Source organism: Clarias gariepinus, chromosome 7 (assembly GCF_024256425.1).
Source record: "Clarias gariepinus isolate MV-2021 ecotype Netherlands chromosome 7, CGAR_prim_01v2, whole genome shotgun sequence".
NCBI lineage: Eukaryota > Metazoa > Chordata > Actinopteri > Siluriformes > Clariidae > Clarias > Clarias gariepinus.
Window position 1 is genome coordinate 36,636,078 of NC_071106.1, and position 17,529 is coordinate 36,653,606.

The 17,529-nt window shown below is 36.5% G+C and overlaps 1 protein-coding gene across 2 annotated transcripts in view; it reads left to right on the plus strand.

Annotated features, from left to right (window-relative positions):
- The first annotated feature begins 10,879 nt into the window (after positions 1-10,879).
- LOC128527476 (RNA-binding Raly-like protein) overlaps positions 10,880-17,529 on the plus strand; it is a 95,058-nt gene continuing 88,408 nt past the window's right edge. For both annotated transcript variants that reach the window (XM_053499868.1, XM_053499869.1), the window contains exon 1: positions 10,880-11,083. In XM_053499868.1, the coding sequence (XP_053355843.1) occupies positions 11,047-11,083 (37 nt within the window). In that variant the 5' untranslated portion in view covers positions 10,880-11,046. The remainder of the gene's footprint in view (positions 11,084-17,529) is intronic.

Sequence of the window (17,529 nt, forward strand, 5' to 3'; positions counted from 1 at the left end):
AGACAGCTCACAGGTTAATATTAATTTCTTGTTTTAATACATAATGGTTTCTATAGTAACAGCTTGTATGGTAGTTAATTCACATAATCTAAATTGAATAATAATGAGATTAAAGAGGAGGCATTTATTTAGCATTTATTGAAGGAGTCTTTAGTAACAGCACTTTGTAACAGTCTGCAGTAATGCCCTAACTTTTAAGTTCGCACTTGAACTTTCTGCTTTCTCTGTAACGTGAAAATCTGCGTTGATTAGCTTCAAATGAGAAAAGAAAATGGGAACAACTGTTTATAGCTAGTTATAGAACCAACTTGTCAAGCAGATGTTCCACAACATTAAATGTAACTAATGTAAAAATAAAATGATCTGCTGTTCTCCAATAAATAAAAAATAAGTGGTATGAGGACATGCAGTTATAGCAAATAGCATTCTCATTGAGATCTCATTAAAGTAAATGCTAAGAGAATTGGCCCTGATGCATACAAAATGTCCTTGTGAAAGCAGGCACACTCTCAGGCTCATGGGGAACTGAGATACACTGCACGCATCAGCGCGTCAGCGGACGTTTTTCACTGCCGTGTGCAAACTGTAAAAGTGGTTTCATTTTAATTACACGCTAACGTGCAGTATAAAGAATATAACATTTGTCTTCAGAATAGAGTCTCTTGACAGATTCAGTGGACTGACACTCTCTCTCTCTCTGTCGAGCTCTCTCTCTCTCTCTCTCTCTCTCTCTCTCACACACACACACACACACACACGCACACACAGTACAAACTCAGCAAAGCAGAGACACCTTAGAGGGTTGAGGGGGCGTGAGACAGGACACATGGTCTACTCCCAGATCCTTCACAAGCTTTTTATCCCTACATCATTTAGCCACTCTCCTTCACTTATCCTTCAGTCTCTCTGTTCAGCCGGATGTGTCTATCTCTTAGCATCTCTCTTTTTCACTTGCTGCTTGTCCCTCTCTTTCTCTTTATACTGTATTTCTGTTTCCCTTTATTCTCTGTTGGTTTATCTTTCCTTCCTTCTGTCTTTTTCTCTTTTTCTTTCTCCCTCTCCCTTTCTTTGTCTCTTCCTCTTTCTCCCTTTTTACTTCTGTCTCTTCACTCCCTCCCCATGTCTCTTTTTGTCTCCCTCTTTATATTCTATTTTCCTCTCTTTCCTGTCTCTCTTGTTATCTCTGTTTTTTTCTTCTCTCTCCCTCTTTCTTTCTCTCTCTCTTTATGTTTCTCAGATGCAGGATCTGCCAGTTGTGTCGAAGACACGCAGCATGCGACCTTGACTGTACCGACTTTTGGGAGGGCAGAGTGAGCGAATCGTTAGCCTGTGACGAGTGTTGCATTAAAAACGGAGAGGCCGTATAAAAAATGAACCTCCTCTATAAAACCAGGTGGCGGAAAGTCTCGACTACCCTGCGACACACTGACCTTCAAGCAGTACTTTGCAAAGAGAATGTTTCCTTTGCTGTTGTTAAAAAAATAAAACTCATTAAAAAAACTCACACATCAAAATTACACATCCACTTTTATGGAGTTAGTCTATTTTTACTTTTATTTGGACACTTAAGAAGTAATTTGCTAACTAACATGTACATGTGCTCTAATTCCTAGTTACCTACTCGCCAGCTATCAGATCTATATAAGTATGTGAGGTTACAAGCTAGCTAGCATGTACTGTACTGCACATATGCTTTAATTTTTGTTTACATACATGCCAGCTTTTAAACCTGAATGTCTAAGATAAATAGCCAGAGAGAAGGTGTATTTTCATTCATTTTTGTTTATATACATGCCAGCTATTAAATCTATAACTATGTGGGTTAACTAGCTAGCTAGCATGTACTGTACAGTACATGTGCTCTAATATCTAGTTACACACATGCCAGCTATTAAATCTAAAATTATGTAAGGTAACAACCTAGCGAGCATGTACAGTACACAGGCAATAATTTTGTTTACATATATTCCAGCTATTAAATCTTTAAAAATGTGAGGTAACTAGCTAGCTAGCTAGCTAGCATGTATGTGTGCTTCCATTTTTGTTTACATACATGGCAGCTTTTAAAGCTATGAATGTGTGAGGTAAATAGCTAAATAGTATGTATATTTAAAAAAATTCTGCTTACATACATGCCAGCTAATAAATATATAAATGTGAGGTAACTAGCTATCTAGCATTTACACGTGCTCTAATTTCTGTTTACAAATGTGCCAGCCATCAAATCTGTATAAATATGTGAGGTAATTCTGTAGCTAGCTAGCATGTACGTGTGCTCTAATTTTCATTTACGTACATGCCAATGCCCTATTTTCTCTTTACATACAACCAACAGGCTTTTGGTATTGAATATTGATTATTTCTATCTATCAAAGCTAGAAATATTTAATTTCAATTAAATTAAATTGTATTTGTATAGCGCTTGTAACAATGGCCATTGTCAAAAAGCAGCTTTATAGAATAATAATAAAAAAAAAATTATGTGCGAAAATGTGTATAAATAAAAAAAAATGATCAGAAATATGTTGAGTTACAGACAGAGCCCTGTATAGTGTACATTATACAGAGATGTTCAGTAACTACATTCAAACAGTCATTGGGTAGCAGTTAATACACTGGGATTCATGTTGTTGTCACTATAGTTACCACACAGGAGAATGTATACCTTGTGGTTATTGCTAATCCGCATGTTTAAACATCTACACTAACTGTACTAATCTGGTCTACAAATTGAATATGCAGGTCTCTTTAAATGATTAAAGAACTCATTTAGAGTCACATGTAAGCAGCTTTACCTGCTCTTTTGTAGACTCTAAATAAAACCCCAGTCTGTTCAAGTGGTTATTGTAAGGAAATAAAATACATTTCTCGTTTTTGTCAGAAGTGATGATAATTAGTTTGTGAGGATGAGAACAAATTTGAAATACAACACAGCAAACGTCCTCTAGTTTCAAATAAAAGCAATGGGCCTGTTTGTTAGTCTGTTCTGACAAACAAAACAATATAATTAGCTTGTTTCGAATAGCTTGAAGTGATGTTTTGTGTATGACTTGAATTTTTTCTTTGTAAGTAAAATCATTAATTTAGGATGAAACTGAATACGAACACGTTATTCAGAATGCACAGATTTTGGGTAATCCTCAGAAGCTCTGCGTTAAGACTATAATACTTCTGTATAAACTGGCCTGAAATATGATTTTATTTACACTTCATTTTATATTTATATTTTTATGTATGAAGGGAATCATAGTCAAACCAGGACTTGTGATAAAATATCTGGTGAATTAAGGTAAAAAAATTAAAGAAGGCCGTACGTCCGTAAATGACGATCCCAACCGAGGTGGCTCAGAGCCCGTGGCAGTTGTTACAACATCTAAACCCTAAAAACTGCTTTTACCAACTTGCGTGAGAGACACATCAGTTTGTGGGAACCGTACACACAATCATTTACCAACATCACATGCACATGACAGAAACTCGCCTGGGAGTTATTGCCACCTCCCCATACAGTCCTGACCTCACTCCAAGCCATTTCCACATATTTGGGGCAATTAAAGGAGTTCCTTTAGACATTAAGCAGGCAGTCTGGTCGTAGACACAACATACTGAGAAAACCATCTACTTTGATGTTCTAGATAATGATTGACATACTTTCATACATTGCTACTATATTAAACAATGTGCAAGTACAGTTCGCGACAAATTGGAGATAAAGCGCAACTCCATCAGCCTTTTTTTTCTAAATGTTTTTACACCGCCAGTAGTCAAGTAGTATAAAACAATAAGCTTGGTGTGCTCTCAGTCAATTCTTTTACACTAGCCAATTATGGACATCTCTGAGATAACAGATAATATCACACACTCTACTGCTGGATATAGCTGTGGCACCACAGGAGTGCTATATTGAGCAGTACAGTACGACCTCGAGTGTGATATTGCTTTTATACAACAGTTCCACACTATTTATCACTCACTCACTCACTCACTCACTCACTCAGTTTTACATTTTTAACAGCACTATCTAGCCACAAGCCAAGGAGAATATAACATGGAGCTCGTATTGGAAGCTAGTGTGCTATGTAGGGTGTACCCACTGTGTGTGTACACACACACACACACACACACACACACACACACACACACACACACACACACACACACAGTTTAGCAGCTGGTAATAAAGGAATACTGAAAGTTTAGATGCGATTCCAAGCGACATAAAAGAAATTATGTGTTAATAATAAGAGGTTTTTTTTTTTTGTTTAAGAGGACAAAGTAAGTGTTTTTTTTTTTTATTATGACAAACATTATAAAATGTGTTTTTGTGTTCTTTCTGAAAATGCTTTTGTGACTGGTTTTGAATGTGGTATTTGGCAGGCAGCTGCTCTCTCCTCAGTACTACAGACCTACAGTACAGTGATGGATCGTTCATAAACGATTCGTTCTTTTTAAACGAATCGTTCTTTTTAAACGAATCTTTAACGTGACTCAGAAGAACGAGTAGTCTTGGAGTGTGATTCATTCATTTTCTACTGGGCGCGCATGCACAAATCATTGCAAAACCTCCGAATGTTATGTACGGGAAACAGAATTGAGCAATTTTTTTTCTCAATGACTCCGAGTTGTTTGTAACTCCCATAGACACTATGCAGGGCAATACACAGGAAACATAATTAAACGGTTCCCGAGTCGTTCATTATTTTGTCACAAGAAAAAATAAAAGACTCCCATGGACGATATGCGGTGTAATAGAAAGAATGAACGAAGTAGACTAGAAGATATTAGGTGAGCTGCTCATTCTGTTTATTATAATATGTCTTTAGCTGCATTGTAATACTTTCATTACTGGAACTATAAGCCAATATTTTTGTATGTGGACGTATTGGGAGTCTGTTTATTGAAAATGCACCATTTTATTTTATTTCTTATCAAAAGAAATAAATTACTCAACACAAAGATTTGTTCATTTTGACGAATGAGATTTAAAGAACCGAGTCACTAAAATGATTCAAATTTCCCATCACTACTACAGTACTTTCACAGATGCTGCAACTGACTGTTAGCGTAATTAATAACTGTAGATCACCTGGGACATACTATTGATTGATATGTATATTTAAATGTCTCAGTGGTTTTACCATCCTCAATCCATCATGGAATGCCTCTTGTACAGTCACATTTCTCGGTTGAAACTAATTGTTTTGTAATGTGACTTACTGTATGATTTATTTTTGCTTTTTCAGTGCTAAACTTAAAGTTTTTTTTGCTTTTTTAGTGGTTGATCTCAAATGTACACTACTCACAGTACTACTCCCAGATATGAGTTGACTGAACACTTTCAGAGTTCTTATGAGTCCAACTGGACCTATATGAACACTGTAGTGGGTTAATTCAATACTCTGGGGGTTATTTCAACACTGGGAATTTTCCTGCTTTTATTGTAAGATAGATGAGCACAAAGATGTATTTCTTCAGTGTGAAAACAAGTTGTGTGCTCTGTGTACATAGGTTGAAACCAGATACACAGTACAGTTAAACCAGCTTTTGATCTAAATGGCCATTCATCTGTGACATATCATAAGTTACACTTCATATGACTTGAAGAAATGAAATTGCCTGCAGTTGGTATACTGATCTATAAAGCCACATGCTGGACTGCAGTCCATAGTGTTAATGATTCACAGGCATGTAGTGGCCTTGTTGCCAGTTTTTTTTTTTTTTTTTTTTTACATAATGGCCTGCTGGCTAGAAATGCACTGGAGTCATGCCCTGCAGTGCCACGGTTAGCTGGTGATCAGGTAGTGGAAAAACCTCTCCATCTGCACACCGAGAGCGCTTTGACCAAAGTGGCGTCCCTTTTATCCACGCCAACTCAGACAGATGGCCGCCTGTGGCTTTGCCCCAGCTACTGATTCAGTGTCCACTCGAGTTTACGCTGCTGCTTGAGACATAATTGGGCTTTTTTGTCTTGGCAGCAAACAGAGAAAAGAGAACGAGAATAAAGGAAGTATGTGAAAGGAGTGAACAGAGAGAATGTGAACATTAAAAATAGCAGGAGTCTGTAGTAATTTATCTGCCATATTGTGTTTGGATGCAATGATGCATTTAAAGGGGAGATTAATGTGTCAGGATAGGGGGTAGATTTATGTACGTGTGTGTATGCGGGTGTGATCGTCCATGTTGTTGGGAGCAGGGCCTGCTGGCACAAAGCTGACAGCCCCCCAGATTGGAGCTGATTTCCCTGCAGATGAGGATGGATGTTTTCAGACCAGGCAGCTCACATTGGTCTCCTTTAACCTGTTTTACCTTTTTTCACACATCTCTATTCACATTCTTCTTGATATGCTGCTATTTTCATCCCTTCAGACTTACTGAAGTGCCTGTCCTCCCCCGCAGTTCCCATCTTCCACTCCTCCTTTCTTTTCTTTTACCATGCCTCTTCATATCTGTCCAGCTCCCTTGGTTATTCTCAGATCTGTCATTTTATTATCTCCCTTCCCACACCCAGCCCCGCCCTCTATCTTGGATATTCTGCTCATCTGGCTTGCTTTAGCAGTCCGATCACTTCTCCCACCTCAGTCTTTCCATACTTTTTGGTTCTACTCCAGCCTTTTCTTCAGCTGCAGCCTTCAGACCAGTTACTTTTTCCCCCTTACTTCTCTCACTTGCCGTAGTAACAAGAGGGGTCAGAGCAGGCAGATTTATTAGGAAAAGTTCCAGCCGAGTGCCCTTGATCCCTACCCATTTAATTCCTCTGTCAGGTGCATTAGGATCATTGTCAGAAGTTGGGAAATGTGCGTAATGATGTTCCAAGTGAATGTCACGGACCGGGAGGTACTCATTCCCATGGCTTAAAACGGTAATTACCATCTCTGCTGTGAAGCTACAGGGGAAGGCAGTCTGCCTCAGGAAGGCACAGAATTTGCAACATGTCCAGATAGACAAAATAAAAATCATGGAACTTGTTCATTGATTACAGTTGGATGGGGAATTTTAATAACCTCATGTGCGCCTGAAAGCTGACAGATTGCCAGAAAGAAGGATGTTGTGTGTCGTGATAGCGCGAGCTTCACTGTCTCACTGGTTTATCCCTGATGATTTTTTTTTTTTTTGGGGGGGGTCTGCTCAGCAGTTTGTACGCCGCACCACTTGTGTTGCCGCTTGATTAAAATGTAAAACAGATGTGGAGGAATGAAGATCTGCACTCTGCATGTTTATTTGGCTGCTGTGGATTTTCTTACAGGTGTACAGGCTGATTAAAATCTCACATCATCCTCACTTATTACTAACAGCCTACTACATATTCAAGAATATTTTTACGACGTCAGAAGAAGGATGAATGCGGTACCTGGGTCTTTCTAGACATTCTGACTAGTGAAATTAAAATTTGGAGGAAATCCCTGTTTATTCTGATCAAACAGTGATACAAAAACACTTCCCCTTAAAATCACCTGATTGCTTCTACAGAAACTAATACAAATCAACATGGCAGACAGGAGCTTAAACGATCACCCTTTTATAAACTAGCTACACTTGCTATCAAGTATGAACTAAGTACACGTTCAAACGAAAACATAATAACATTAATTATCATATTAATAAACAACAAAGAACATGCTGATGATGAACAAGAAAAAAAAACATATTACAATAAATTATGAATAATAAATGAAGGAAAGAATGCAAACCATTTATCCAATAAAGAACCTGTACGAAATGGGAGGGGAAAGTACATGCACATGATATGTGCACAGTAGAAAAAATTACCAAAGGAGGAACTTAACTGTAAACTTGAAAGGAAGGAGAAGAAGAAGAGGTTTCTTAGAGATTTAGACAGTCAGGTGTACTAACACAATTTTTTTTTTATAATTATAACAAGCAAAGACCCCCACACACACACAAAAAAAGATTAATTAAAGGTTATGCCATTACATTCACTAATTCACTTTTATCCTAAGCACAGGTCATTACATTAATTACTTGTTTTCTACCAATAAAGCCATGTTGAAGTTTGCTATTGTTCTTGTGCTTGCAACTAGTATTTATTTTTTTGTTGTTGCTGCTAGCATTGAACCATCAATTGCTGCTAGGATTGCCGCTAGCATTACTGGAAAAGTAGAAACATACATGGACGTCTACAGTAACGTAATCATGTGCCTTTCTATCTCATGGAAAAACAAAGCCATTATTGGGAGGTTCACTATTGAATCGGCTCTGGACCGGCACTAGCACCAGACTAGCCTTTTTAAGCATAAACTGTGATTAAAGATCTCTTTCAATTTTGTACAGGAGAAAATTTAGTTCATTTAAAGAGAACAGTGAGCATAGCAGATGAGCTAGGTCAGCATGTCCTACAGTATATTACACGTGGTAACATTTTCTTTACAGGAGACCACAGTGATAATTATAACTGTATAAAGTGATGCATGAATTATTCATTCAATTGTAAGAAAGAAATATACTAGGTTTCTAGTAAAGCGTACCAGAGTTATCAGAGTTAGATGGCACAGCAAAGAAAAATAGATGCTTTATTCTACAGTTTGTTTTTTCAGTTTTTCACCCTTTTTCTGATCCCCAGAAAGGATGTACCAAAGCCAACTCTGAACACAGCTAAGTTTCCTTGAATAAGTGACTCCAGGAGGCCAATACTTGCTTGTATCACTTCTGTGTAATTACATGAGACATTCCATATAAAATAGGATTTCCATAATTTAATTTAAATGATGAAGAAATGCTTTATTTACTGCTTTGTTAGAGAATTCAACAAACATTTTCATGTCACTTAAAAAAAAATAAATCCCACTCAGAACTCCCATAATGATCTAGTACCCATATGAGATTAAAAATTCCCCCCAAAATAATTTACCCCTGCTGTGTGAGAGACAAGACGTGAGCTCAATGTCTGCATCGCAATTATACAACATAATCAAACTGATTAATGGCCGTCCAGAGGGACCTCCGATAACAAACCCATAACTCACCACGGCTCGGAGGCTGTTTACTTTATTGACTGCGATCATCAAGAGATAATGAGTATGAATTTATCATCTCCAAGCTTTTTGATTTTTATTGATGGGCTGATCTATAAGTGCTTAGAGGTGATTATGACTCTGCTTTGATGTTTATGCGCCAGCCAGGTTTTGCTTTAAAGTGCACAATCGAGGCCATTTAAGCTGAGAAATGTCCATCATCATCGTTATTTCTCATAAGAGAAAAGTAATTTCTGACATCTTATTCCAAGACAATCTAAAAATATATGTCTGCAAAACGGCACATAAAACACCCAGTATCAAACCCTGAATTTATTACCATAAACTTTATTAAAACATCTATAATATTGAGTAACCTGTAGGAAAAATATTGGCTGTATGTAATCTCTTTATATACACACACTTTATTAATTATTTTATAGGTTTATGTCACAAGGGCTTAAATAGATGTTATGTAGCATTAAGTAAATGAGATAAAAAATATATATACTATAAATGATGGGAAATTACATGACTTTTTTTAATACAATGTGAATAACATACAAATACTGTGCAAGTGTATAAAGGAATTTTTACTGAACAAGCCATCATATGATTGACATAACAATTACACATTATTATGCTACCACCAGCCATTATAACAGTTCACTAACATTTAGTGACTTAAGGAGGTCGTGTTAACATGCTGCTTTGGCTCCGTATCATCTTTTATTCTATTTATTTTTGGCTAATTCATTGGGTGGATTTTGTAAATCTTTTGTTCTTCTATAACAGCACTTTGTACTTTATGTCACATGACATTTATATAGTTTTGGGGAGACCTGGATTGTATTTATGAGGTATAAGAATGGATAACATCATTGGCATAACATGCTGTAAGCTGTTATACGGCAGAATGACATCATTTGCAGTTCCTAAGGAGCACGCGGTAAGTAAGAAACTAAGGATGGAAGGAAGTTAAGAAGGAAGGAAGAACATAAAGAAATAAAAAAAGAATAAAGGAAAGAGGAGAAAGATGAAAAGTGTGAAGAAGAAGAGGCAAAAACAAAAATGGCAGTGTGAAAGAGGAAAATATTGATAAAATGAGAGAAAATAGACGGGAATTGATGAAATGAAAAAAGTAGAAAAAGCAAAGAAGTACAGTATTTAACAGAGAGGCATTTATCTGTCTGCGGCATTTATCACTAAGTGGGTAATTTTAAATTTATTTAAACAAATCTTATGAGAATTGTCATAAGGAGGCATAAGGTGTCTTAAGGCCAAAGCATGCTATTAGCTGTCATGACATAAAGCATTATTAATATACATAGTAACGACAACATGATGTGGCTGTACAGTAAAACTATGCCATGACATAATCCAGTGTATATTCGTGACAGGGATACATCAGGTCTAAATACATGCTGTTTGTGTATTCCTCTCATTTTTCCCTCTCTGTGGAAAGTGTCTCTCTATCTATCTGTCTCTGTCTTCTCTCAGAACACTGTTGCTATGCGGTCCTGCCGTGGGCTCCAGCTGTGAGGTTCTAGTCTTAGATTTATTTTTATTTTTTGCCTCACATAAGCCACATCAACATACACACACACACTCACCAAAAACGCCCATAAACACACACTCCAGGAATCGAGTTTCTCCACCATCTCCCACAGTTTAATTCTTTCCTGGCCTGATTTCCTAAAACCTGAGACCTGTGGTATTCAAGCTTTAAAAAAGCCACTAATCTCTCTCTCTCTCTCTCTCTCTCTCTCTCTCTCTCTTGTCCCTGTTTTCTTGCTTCAGTGGTATGACCCACTTCTCCTCACATCCCTCCCTGCTGCAGTGCCTGTGTTGGTACGGCCCACCGGTAAAGCTGAGGCAGTGCTGTCATTGATTCAGTAGTAACACATCGAGCTGCTGAGAAGAGACGCTGCAAAAGAGCGAGAGACAAATCTGTCCTTATGAGCCGAAGGAGTGACAACAGATCGAGCTGAAGAATAGAACTAGGAAAGCAACTACTCGCCCGTTCAGGTTGCTGGCACCTGTAAACCTTTTTTCTTTCCCTCTCGTCGTCCCTGATATGACTCTTTTCAAGAGTGAACATTGCAGCCCACAGTGTGAGTATCACCAGGTTCTCCTTTCTGTCTCGTCCTCCTTGCCTCATTTGGCACTTTTAGACTCGAGGGAGTGTTCGGGGTCAAGTGAAGAGTAGCCTGGTTGGAAGTGAGACATACAGTACAGTTTGAGATCAGATGCAGCTGTTAAGTTCATGCTGTGTTGTGATGAGTGAGGATGTTGATGGCTTCAGTGAAATGAGACGTGGACGTCCTCATGGACAGATGCTTTAAAAGAGTATGGACTTTAGTATAAGACTAAGATGATGGTTCTGTCTCGTATTCTGGTTCTGTGTTTATACTCAGCGTGCAGCTGTTGGAAGTATCCAGGGGTTGCCCTGTTGGACTGTTAGCTGTGCATGTGCGTTTGTGTTTATGTGTCTCACATGTTTATTTGCACCTTCGTGTCCCTGTGTCCTCATTCAGAAAGTCTAATGTTGACACATTGTTCATGTTCAAGCTTCTACCTTAATTCTAACCTACATAGAATGAAGTATAGACCAAATATCTTTTAAAAGAGACAGAGCTTCTTTTTCACATAGAGCCTTCTAAGATGTTCCTAAGAAAAAGGAGGTTATTTCTACACATCAAGGTCAAAATGTTAAATTCATTTAAAAGAGAGTTTAAATCGGCAACTTTAAAAGATTCTTTTGTTTGTATTTGCAGAAACTTTTACAAGAAATATATGTCAAATGCTACACAGATGGTTTCCTCTAGAAAAAACATGTATTAAAAGGGTTTATATATGAAACCGTTAAAATGGTATTAAAAACAAAAAATCAAGCCACAGATCTGTTTCAGAATTTAATTAAAATTGAATTTTAAGTTTTTCTACAATTTTGTGGAAAAAATCTCATTTTTTGGTACTCTGTGTATATTTCTACATCAGAGTATTCTCATATTAAAGGCCATCCAAAGAACCCGAGAGGAACTCTCTTCATAAGAGTAAACATGTACATGTTTTTGGTTCTGCTTTTAAGGAAACAAAAACATTCTTTGAAAACAAACATTTTTTAAAATTCTGTTAAAAACTATAAAAGATTTATTTGTCCGTCTTCGAGAATGACTTTGAAAACCAGTGTCATGCGGTGCCATTTGCATGGTTCAGTCAAAAGAACAGCATACAGTAGTTGTGTGTTTTAAAGTGGTAATTATTATAGTGTTGATATGAAGAAAATAACAACAGGATTAAATCATAAAGGATTTGGAAAGTATCTCCATAGAACCATACAACAGAAGAATTCTCATGTAGAAATGTTTTATGGTTTTATATAGAGAGCCTTCACAGGGTTTTACAGAGCATCAAGCCAGTCCTGCAGGATTACACATTTACTCTAACAACTTCTTTGGGTTCTCTGTAAAATCCTTTAAAGGGTTTTTTGAGTGCAACAAAGTATTTTTCTGTCAGAGAGAGTTCTCAGTAATACTATGAGAAGAACCCATAACAATTCCTGAGGAACCTTTAAAACAAAGATGCGCTTCATAAATTGTCAGTAATTCTTTCTGATATTAAGGAAGCAAAAAACTATCAGGACCTTTTGTAGAACTGAACAACCTCCAGTAAGGGTTCCAAGTAGACGTTCTTTAGGAACCGAGGAACAATATCTCCCCAGGGATAGAGTGTGAAAAATTCAATTCAGTTCAACTGAGTTTTATTTGTAAAGAGCAACAGATTACAGAAAATAAGTTATTAAATATATTTTTTTAATGTAAAGGGAAGCATGTTTGGAAGCGTGTAATTAAAAAAAATTGTGCATCCTCAGAAACTGACATAATGAAAAATTTAAACAAAGAAGGACGATGCTTTGTTCAGTTTCATAAAAACCAAGATAAAATAAAGACGGTAAATTTGCTGTTGAACCTGATCATAACCTTTCTGCCATTTCATTCAATTTGCATCACAATTATTTTCATTGTTGCCATATACACACCTACACGTTTAATAAATGCACTCAGTTTCTATGTCTAAATAAGAATAAACATAATTAGAAACTGAAAAAGTAATTAGTGACAGGCGTAGCCTTTATTCTCCTCTTCAGCGCAGGAGTCTGAGTTTAAAGGGTCATATATTTACTTTTTCTAGAAAAAAATTCGAGCTTTTTCTTGCTTTACTTTTTAAATTTCTGTATAATCATAATTGCTGCACTGGATCATGACCATAGATTCTGGTCTGGTACTATGACAATAATAATATCACGCTTATATTACTCTCTACAGTACATTAAATTTGTAAAAAAAAAAAAAATTGGAACGCGGTTTAGAGACAATGTAGTTATGTACTTATGTTCATCTGTTAGCATTTCCATAGGATTTGTGTAAGTTCTTCAAACAGATTTCTCATGTTTGAAAATTATCCACGCTATTATCCTGCTTTCCTTTCTAAAACGTTATTCCACCAAATAGTGATTTCTTAATGTTATTTAACCAAAGCATTAACACAATTTGTTCACAAATTATTTGCATTTTGTTTTATTTCAGTTATTAAAGCTCTGCAAATACTGCATGTGCAGCATGGTTCCTGTCCAAATGAACTTCTATTAATTATTGTTGCAGGTTAAACGGGTCAGTGAGAGGGATTTAAACTGAATAGAATTGTGAATGAGCGCTTTCTGTACGTGGTGAAGGTCGGCTTCATCTTCCTCGTATGGAATATGTCTTTTATAAAGTTGACATTTTAGGATTAATAAATAGCTTCAAGGAGTCCTTGCATATACATTACACTTTATATTAATTACAGCAGTTTGTATCGTGGCAGCTGGTAATTAGCATTCATATAGATTGTATGGTCATGCCAGCTAACTTTTGACCTCATTTGTTAACTGAATCTACTGTAACGGTTGTCCTTCATTCCCTGGTTCCTTGATGACAGCGACACCAATTAACCATCAGGAACTTAAATCAGTGTGTGACATAAAATTGAGGTAGGTGTCTTTGTCTTTTTGCTTTTAATTTCATACTTCAAGTCAATTTAAGTGATTATACTTTTCTATCTCAGCTTCTGTTATGCTATAGCACAAAGCCTTTGCACTCCACCAGATATCTTTCAGAAGTGGTAATGTTCTCAACGCTGATACACTGGAAAAGTTTCAAGCTGTCTGTCTTAGAGATGTCACGCTGTCTCATTCTCCTCGTCCCTCTTTTTATCTTCTTTATCCAGCCTGGGATAAAGAGTGGGGGAGCGAATGAAATGAGACAGTGGCTGTTACAGAAAGTGTGTTGTGTCTGAACAGATATCTGTTGCAGAGAGAGAGAGAGAGAGAGAGAGAGAGGAACAGACAAACAGATGTGGTGTCTCTTTGAAGATTTTAAAATTTGGTTTTATGAGAAATTCATTTGAATTTGAGCAAGTGGTCAGATATCGTCCAGTTTTATGCTTCTAACTTTAGCTTATTTAAAAACAGCTACAAAGTTGCACATCCATTCATTCATTCATTCATTCATTTATGTTCTATACTGCTTATCCTGTACAATTTATTTATAAAAATTAATCAATTGTCAGTAATTTGTTCTGATATTATGGAAGCAAAAAACTATCAGGACCTTTTGTAGAACTAAACAACATCCAGAAAGGGTTCCAAGTAGACGTTCTTTAGGAACCAAGGGACAATATCTACCCAGGGATAGACTGTGAAAAATTCTATTCAGTTCAACTGAGTTTTATTTGTATAGGGCCACCTGGAAACCCCCAGGAAACTACTACAGTGTAGGGTAGACCCAATCCATCGCAGGGCGCACAAGCACACACCACATATTCATTCATACACTATGGGCAATTTGGGAACACTAATTAGCCTACCCTGGACTATGGGAGGAAACCCACCAACCTCAGGTAGAATATGCAAACTTCACACACAGACATGAGGCAGGAATGGAACCTGGGCCCATGAGGAGTGAGGCCTCAGTGCTAACCTCCGAACGCTGCACACAATTGTAATAATCATGTACTCTCAAAGTTTTAAACAGTGATTAACAAGAAGTTTCTTCATTTTGCACTTTTGGACCGAAATAGCTCCGCCCCATGCAAATTATAGATGCATTTTCTCAATCTGCAATCAGTAAAGAAAAACTCAATAGATGTGATAACCTGGTCATTTAGTCCATTCAGGTGGTCAGCTGACTTCATTTTATTGCTGCATAACGTTGCTGAGTCGAGACCTGAGCGACTGAAGCAACCCCAGATCATAACACTGTCTCCAGAGGCTTGGACAGTGGACACTATGCATGATGGGTGCATCGCTTCATGAGCTTCCCTTCTTACCCTGATGCAACCAGGGCTGGAATAGGCTCAATCTGAACTTATTAGATCACAAGACCTTTTTGTATTCTTGCATCTTTTTATAAATCCATGCGGACAAATTGTTACCATAGGAACAATAACATCTTACATTGAGTGCATTATACTGTATAAACCTGTGATTTATAGCGGATGTTATAAAATATTATAAGCATGTATGGCCAGTCTGAAAAGAGTATTAAACAGCACTGTGCTATAAGGTTTCTGTTTAAAGGTTTTATTGTGGTTGGTTGTGTTAAAGGTGAAGGTTTGTCAAAGTTTATATTGTCGATGTTTCTTTAAAGAGGAACAGAATGTTTCTACCTGATTGCTTAAAAAAGATGGACAGAGTCTGAAAGAGAGACAGATCGGTGACTATGCCACAGACAGTCTCACTGCATGAACGCTCTGGATGTGAAGTCTATTGGGATTTCCTCTCAGTAACCGGCATGAGTTTTGGCATCAGCTGATTACTTTTCAGTCTGCCTTATTATTTATGCCTGTCACTGATCATTAATTCATGGAGGCAGTCTGCTCCGTCTGCTTTCTCTTTACCTGGCTGAGTGACATGACGCTTCGTCTTAGTGTGCGGACTTTTTAGTGAGCACAAGACAAATTGAGATGCATAACTGGGAGCTTTATTTATTTATGTATTTTACAAAGAAAAAAATATTTACACCATTTTTTTATATATAGATTCCCACAATGGGAAAAAATACCCCCCAAAATTTTACTGCCTATATAAGAAATGCAGTTAAAACACATTGGGTCATGCTGTTATAGGAAAGTAATCAACAACAGAAACGGTGTAATGGTGCAATGTCACAGTTATTGCCTTGAACTTAATAATATTACAGTGACAAAAACAATAGGAACTGCTCCATGTTTCTTACAGTACATCTCCTTCACCGCATTTTGTCAGGGATTACATTGTTCAAAATGTATTAAAGAATGAGACGTCATTTCTTGTTTCCGCAAAACATTATCATTTAGCTAAAACTGCAAAGCACACATTAAGTACACATTAATTTTACAAATAATTTTACAGCGATAATAGCATATAATATAATCAATAGAGTCTTGACCAACATCAAACCCCAACCCCAACCCTTCCAGATGTTGACTTGACATCATCTACTCTTCAGAGATCATGCTTTGTTTTCTTTTGTGTTTATTTTGTGACATGCCGTCAAGGTAGAATTAAATACATAATTTATATCAATGTCATATTTCCAGCTACCTTGTAGAAATAATTCTATTTCAGCTTCGGGGAGCTGTCCATGTGTAAATGATGTATGGATTTTACTCAAAAAGAACAGGGGAGAACTGAAAATGCATAAGTGGAAGTAGAAAAGTGAAGAAGTGGAATGCATATGGTGGAAACTGTTCCGTGATGCAACAAGGTGGCAATCCAAAACACAGCATGTGACAGCATTATGGGTAAAAAAAAATAATAAAAGGAGAAAATACCTATTAATGTCTATCTGGAGCCAAGTCAAGAGATCATGGCATGGTATCTTTATATACCTTATAATAAAAATATATATATACTTTATAATATAAAAATATATGTACTATACACTTTATACTTAAAAAAAAGAAAAGAAAGAAAAATGGCATTAAAAATAAGGAATAGCTGAAGTCAAGAATAGAATAATGTTTGAAATGCGAATTTGATTTTCGGAAATTAAATTTTTCATTAAGTTTTAAAGTTTAATTAAAATTCCTATGGGATGACACATGCTCGGGGAAAAAAATCTTTTTACAAGTTCTAGATTTAACTTTATCTTCTAATGACAATCAGTTTTAAATATATAATTTTTTGCTTTTAAAGGGTTTTACACTAAATTGTTTCTGCATAGAATCCTTGTATTGTAGTTCAGACATACATAAAACCTTCATCTGTTCCTCTAGAACAAATTAATTCATAAAGATTATAAATGTTAATAAAGAGTACTTTTTAATTATTTAAAGCATGCAAATCTGAAATGTTATGCTGTGTTTGGAATTCGTACTTTGACAAAAGAAACACTTTTGCATATTAGTGGGTGAATCAATAAAAATCTGTCAATGTCCAAACATAGTATTTTAGAATACAAGTTGTCTTTGTCTTAAAATGCAGCAATTCTATGTGTATGTTAGGATGCAATTTATTTGGTTTTTTAACACTTGTGCA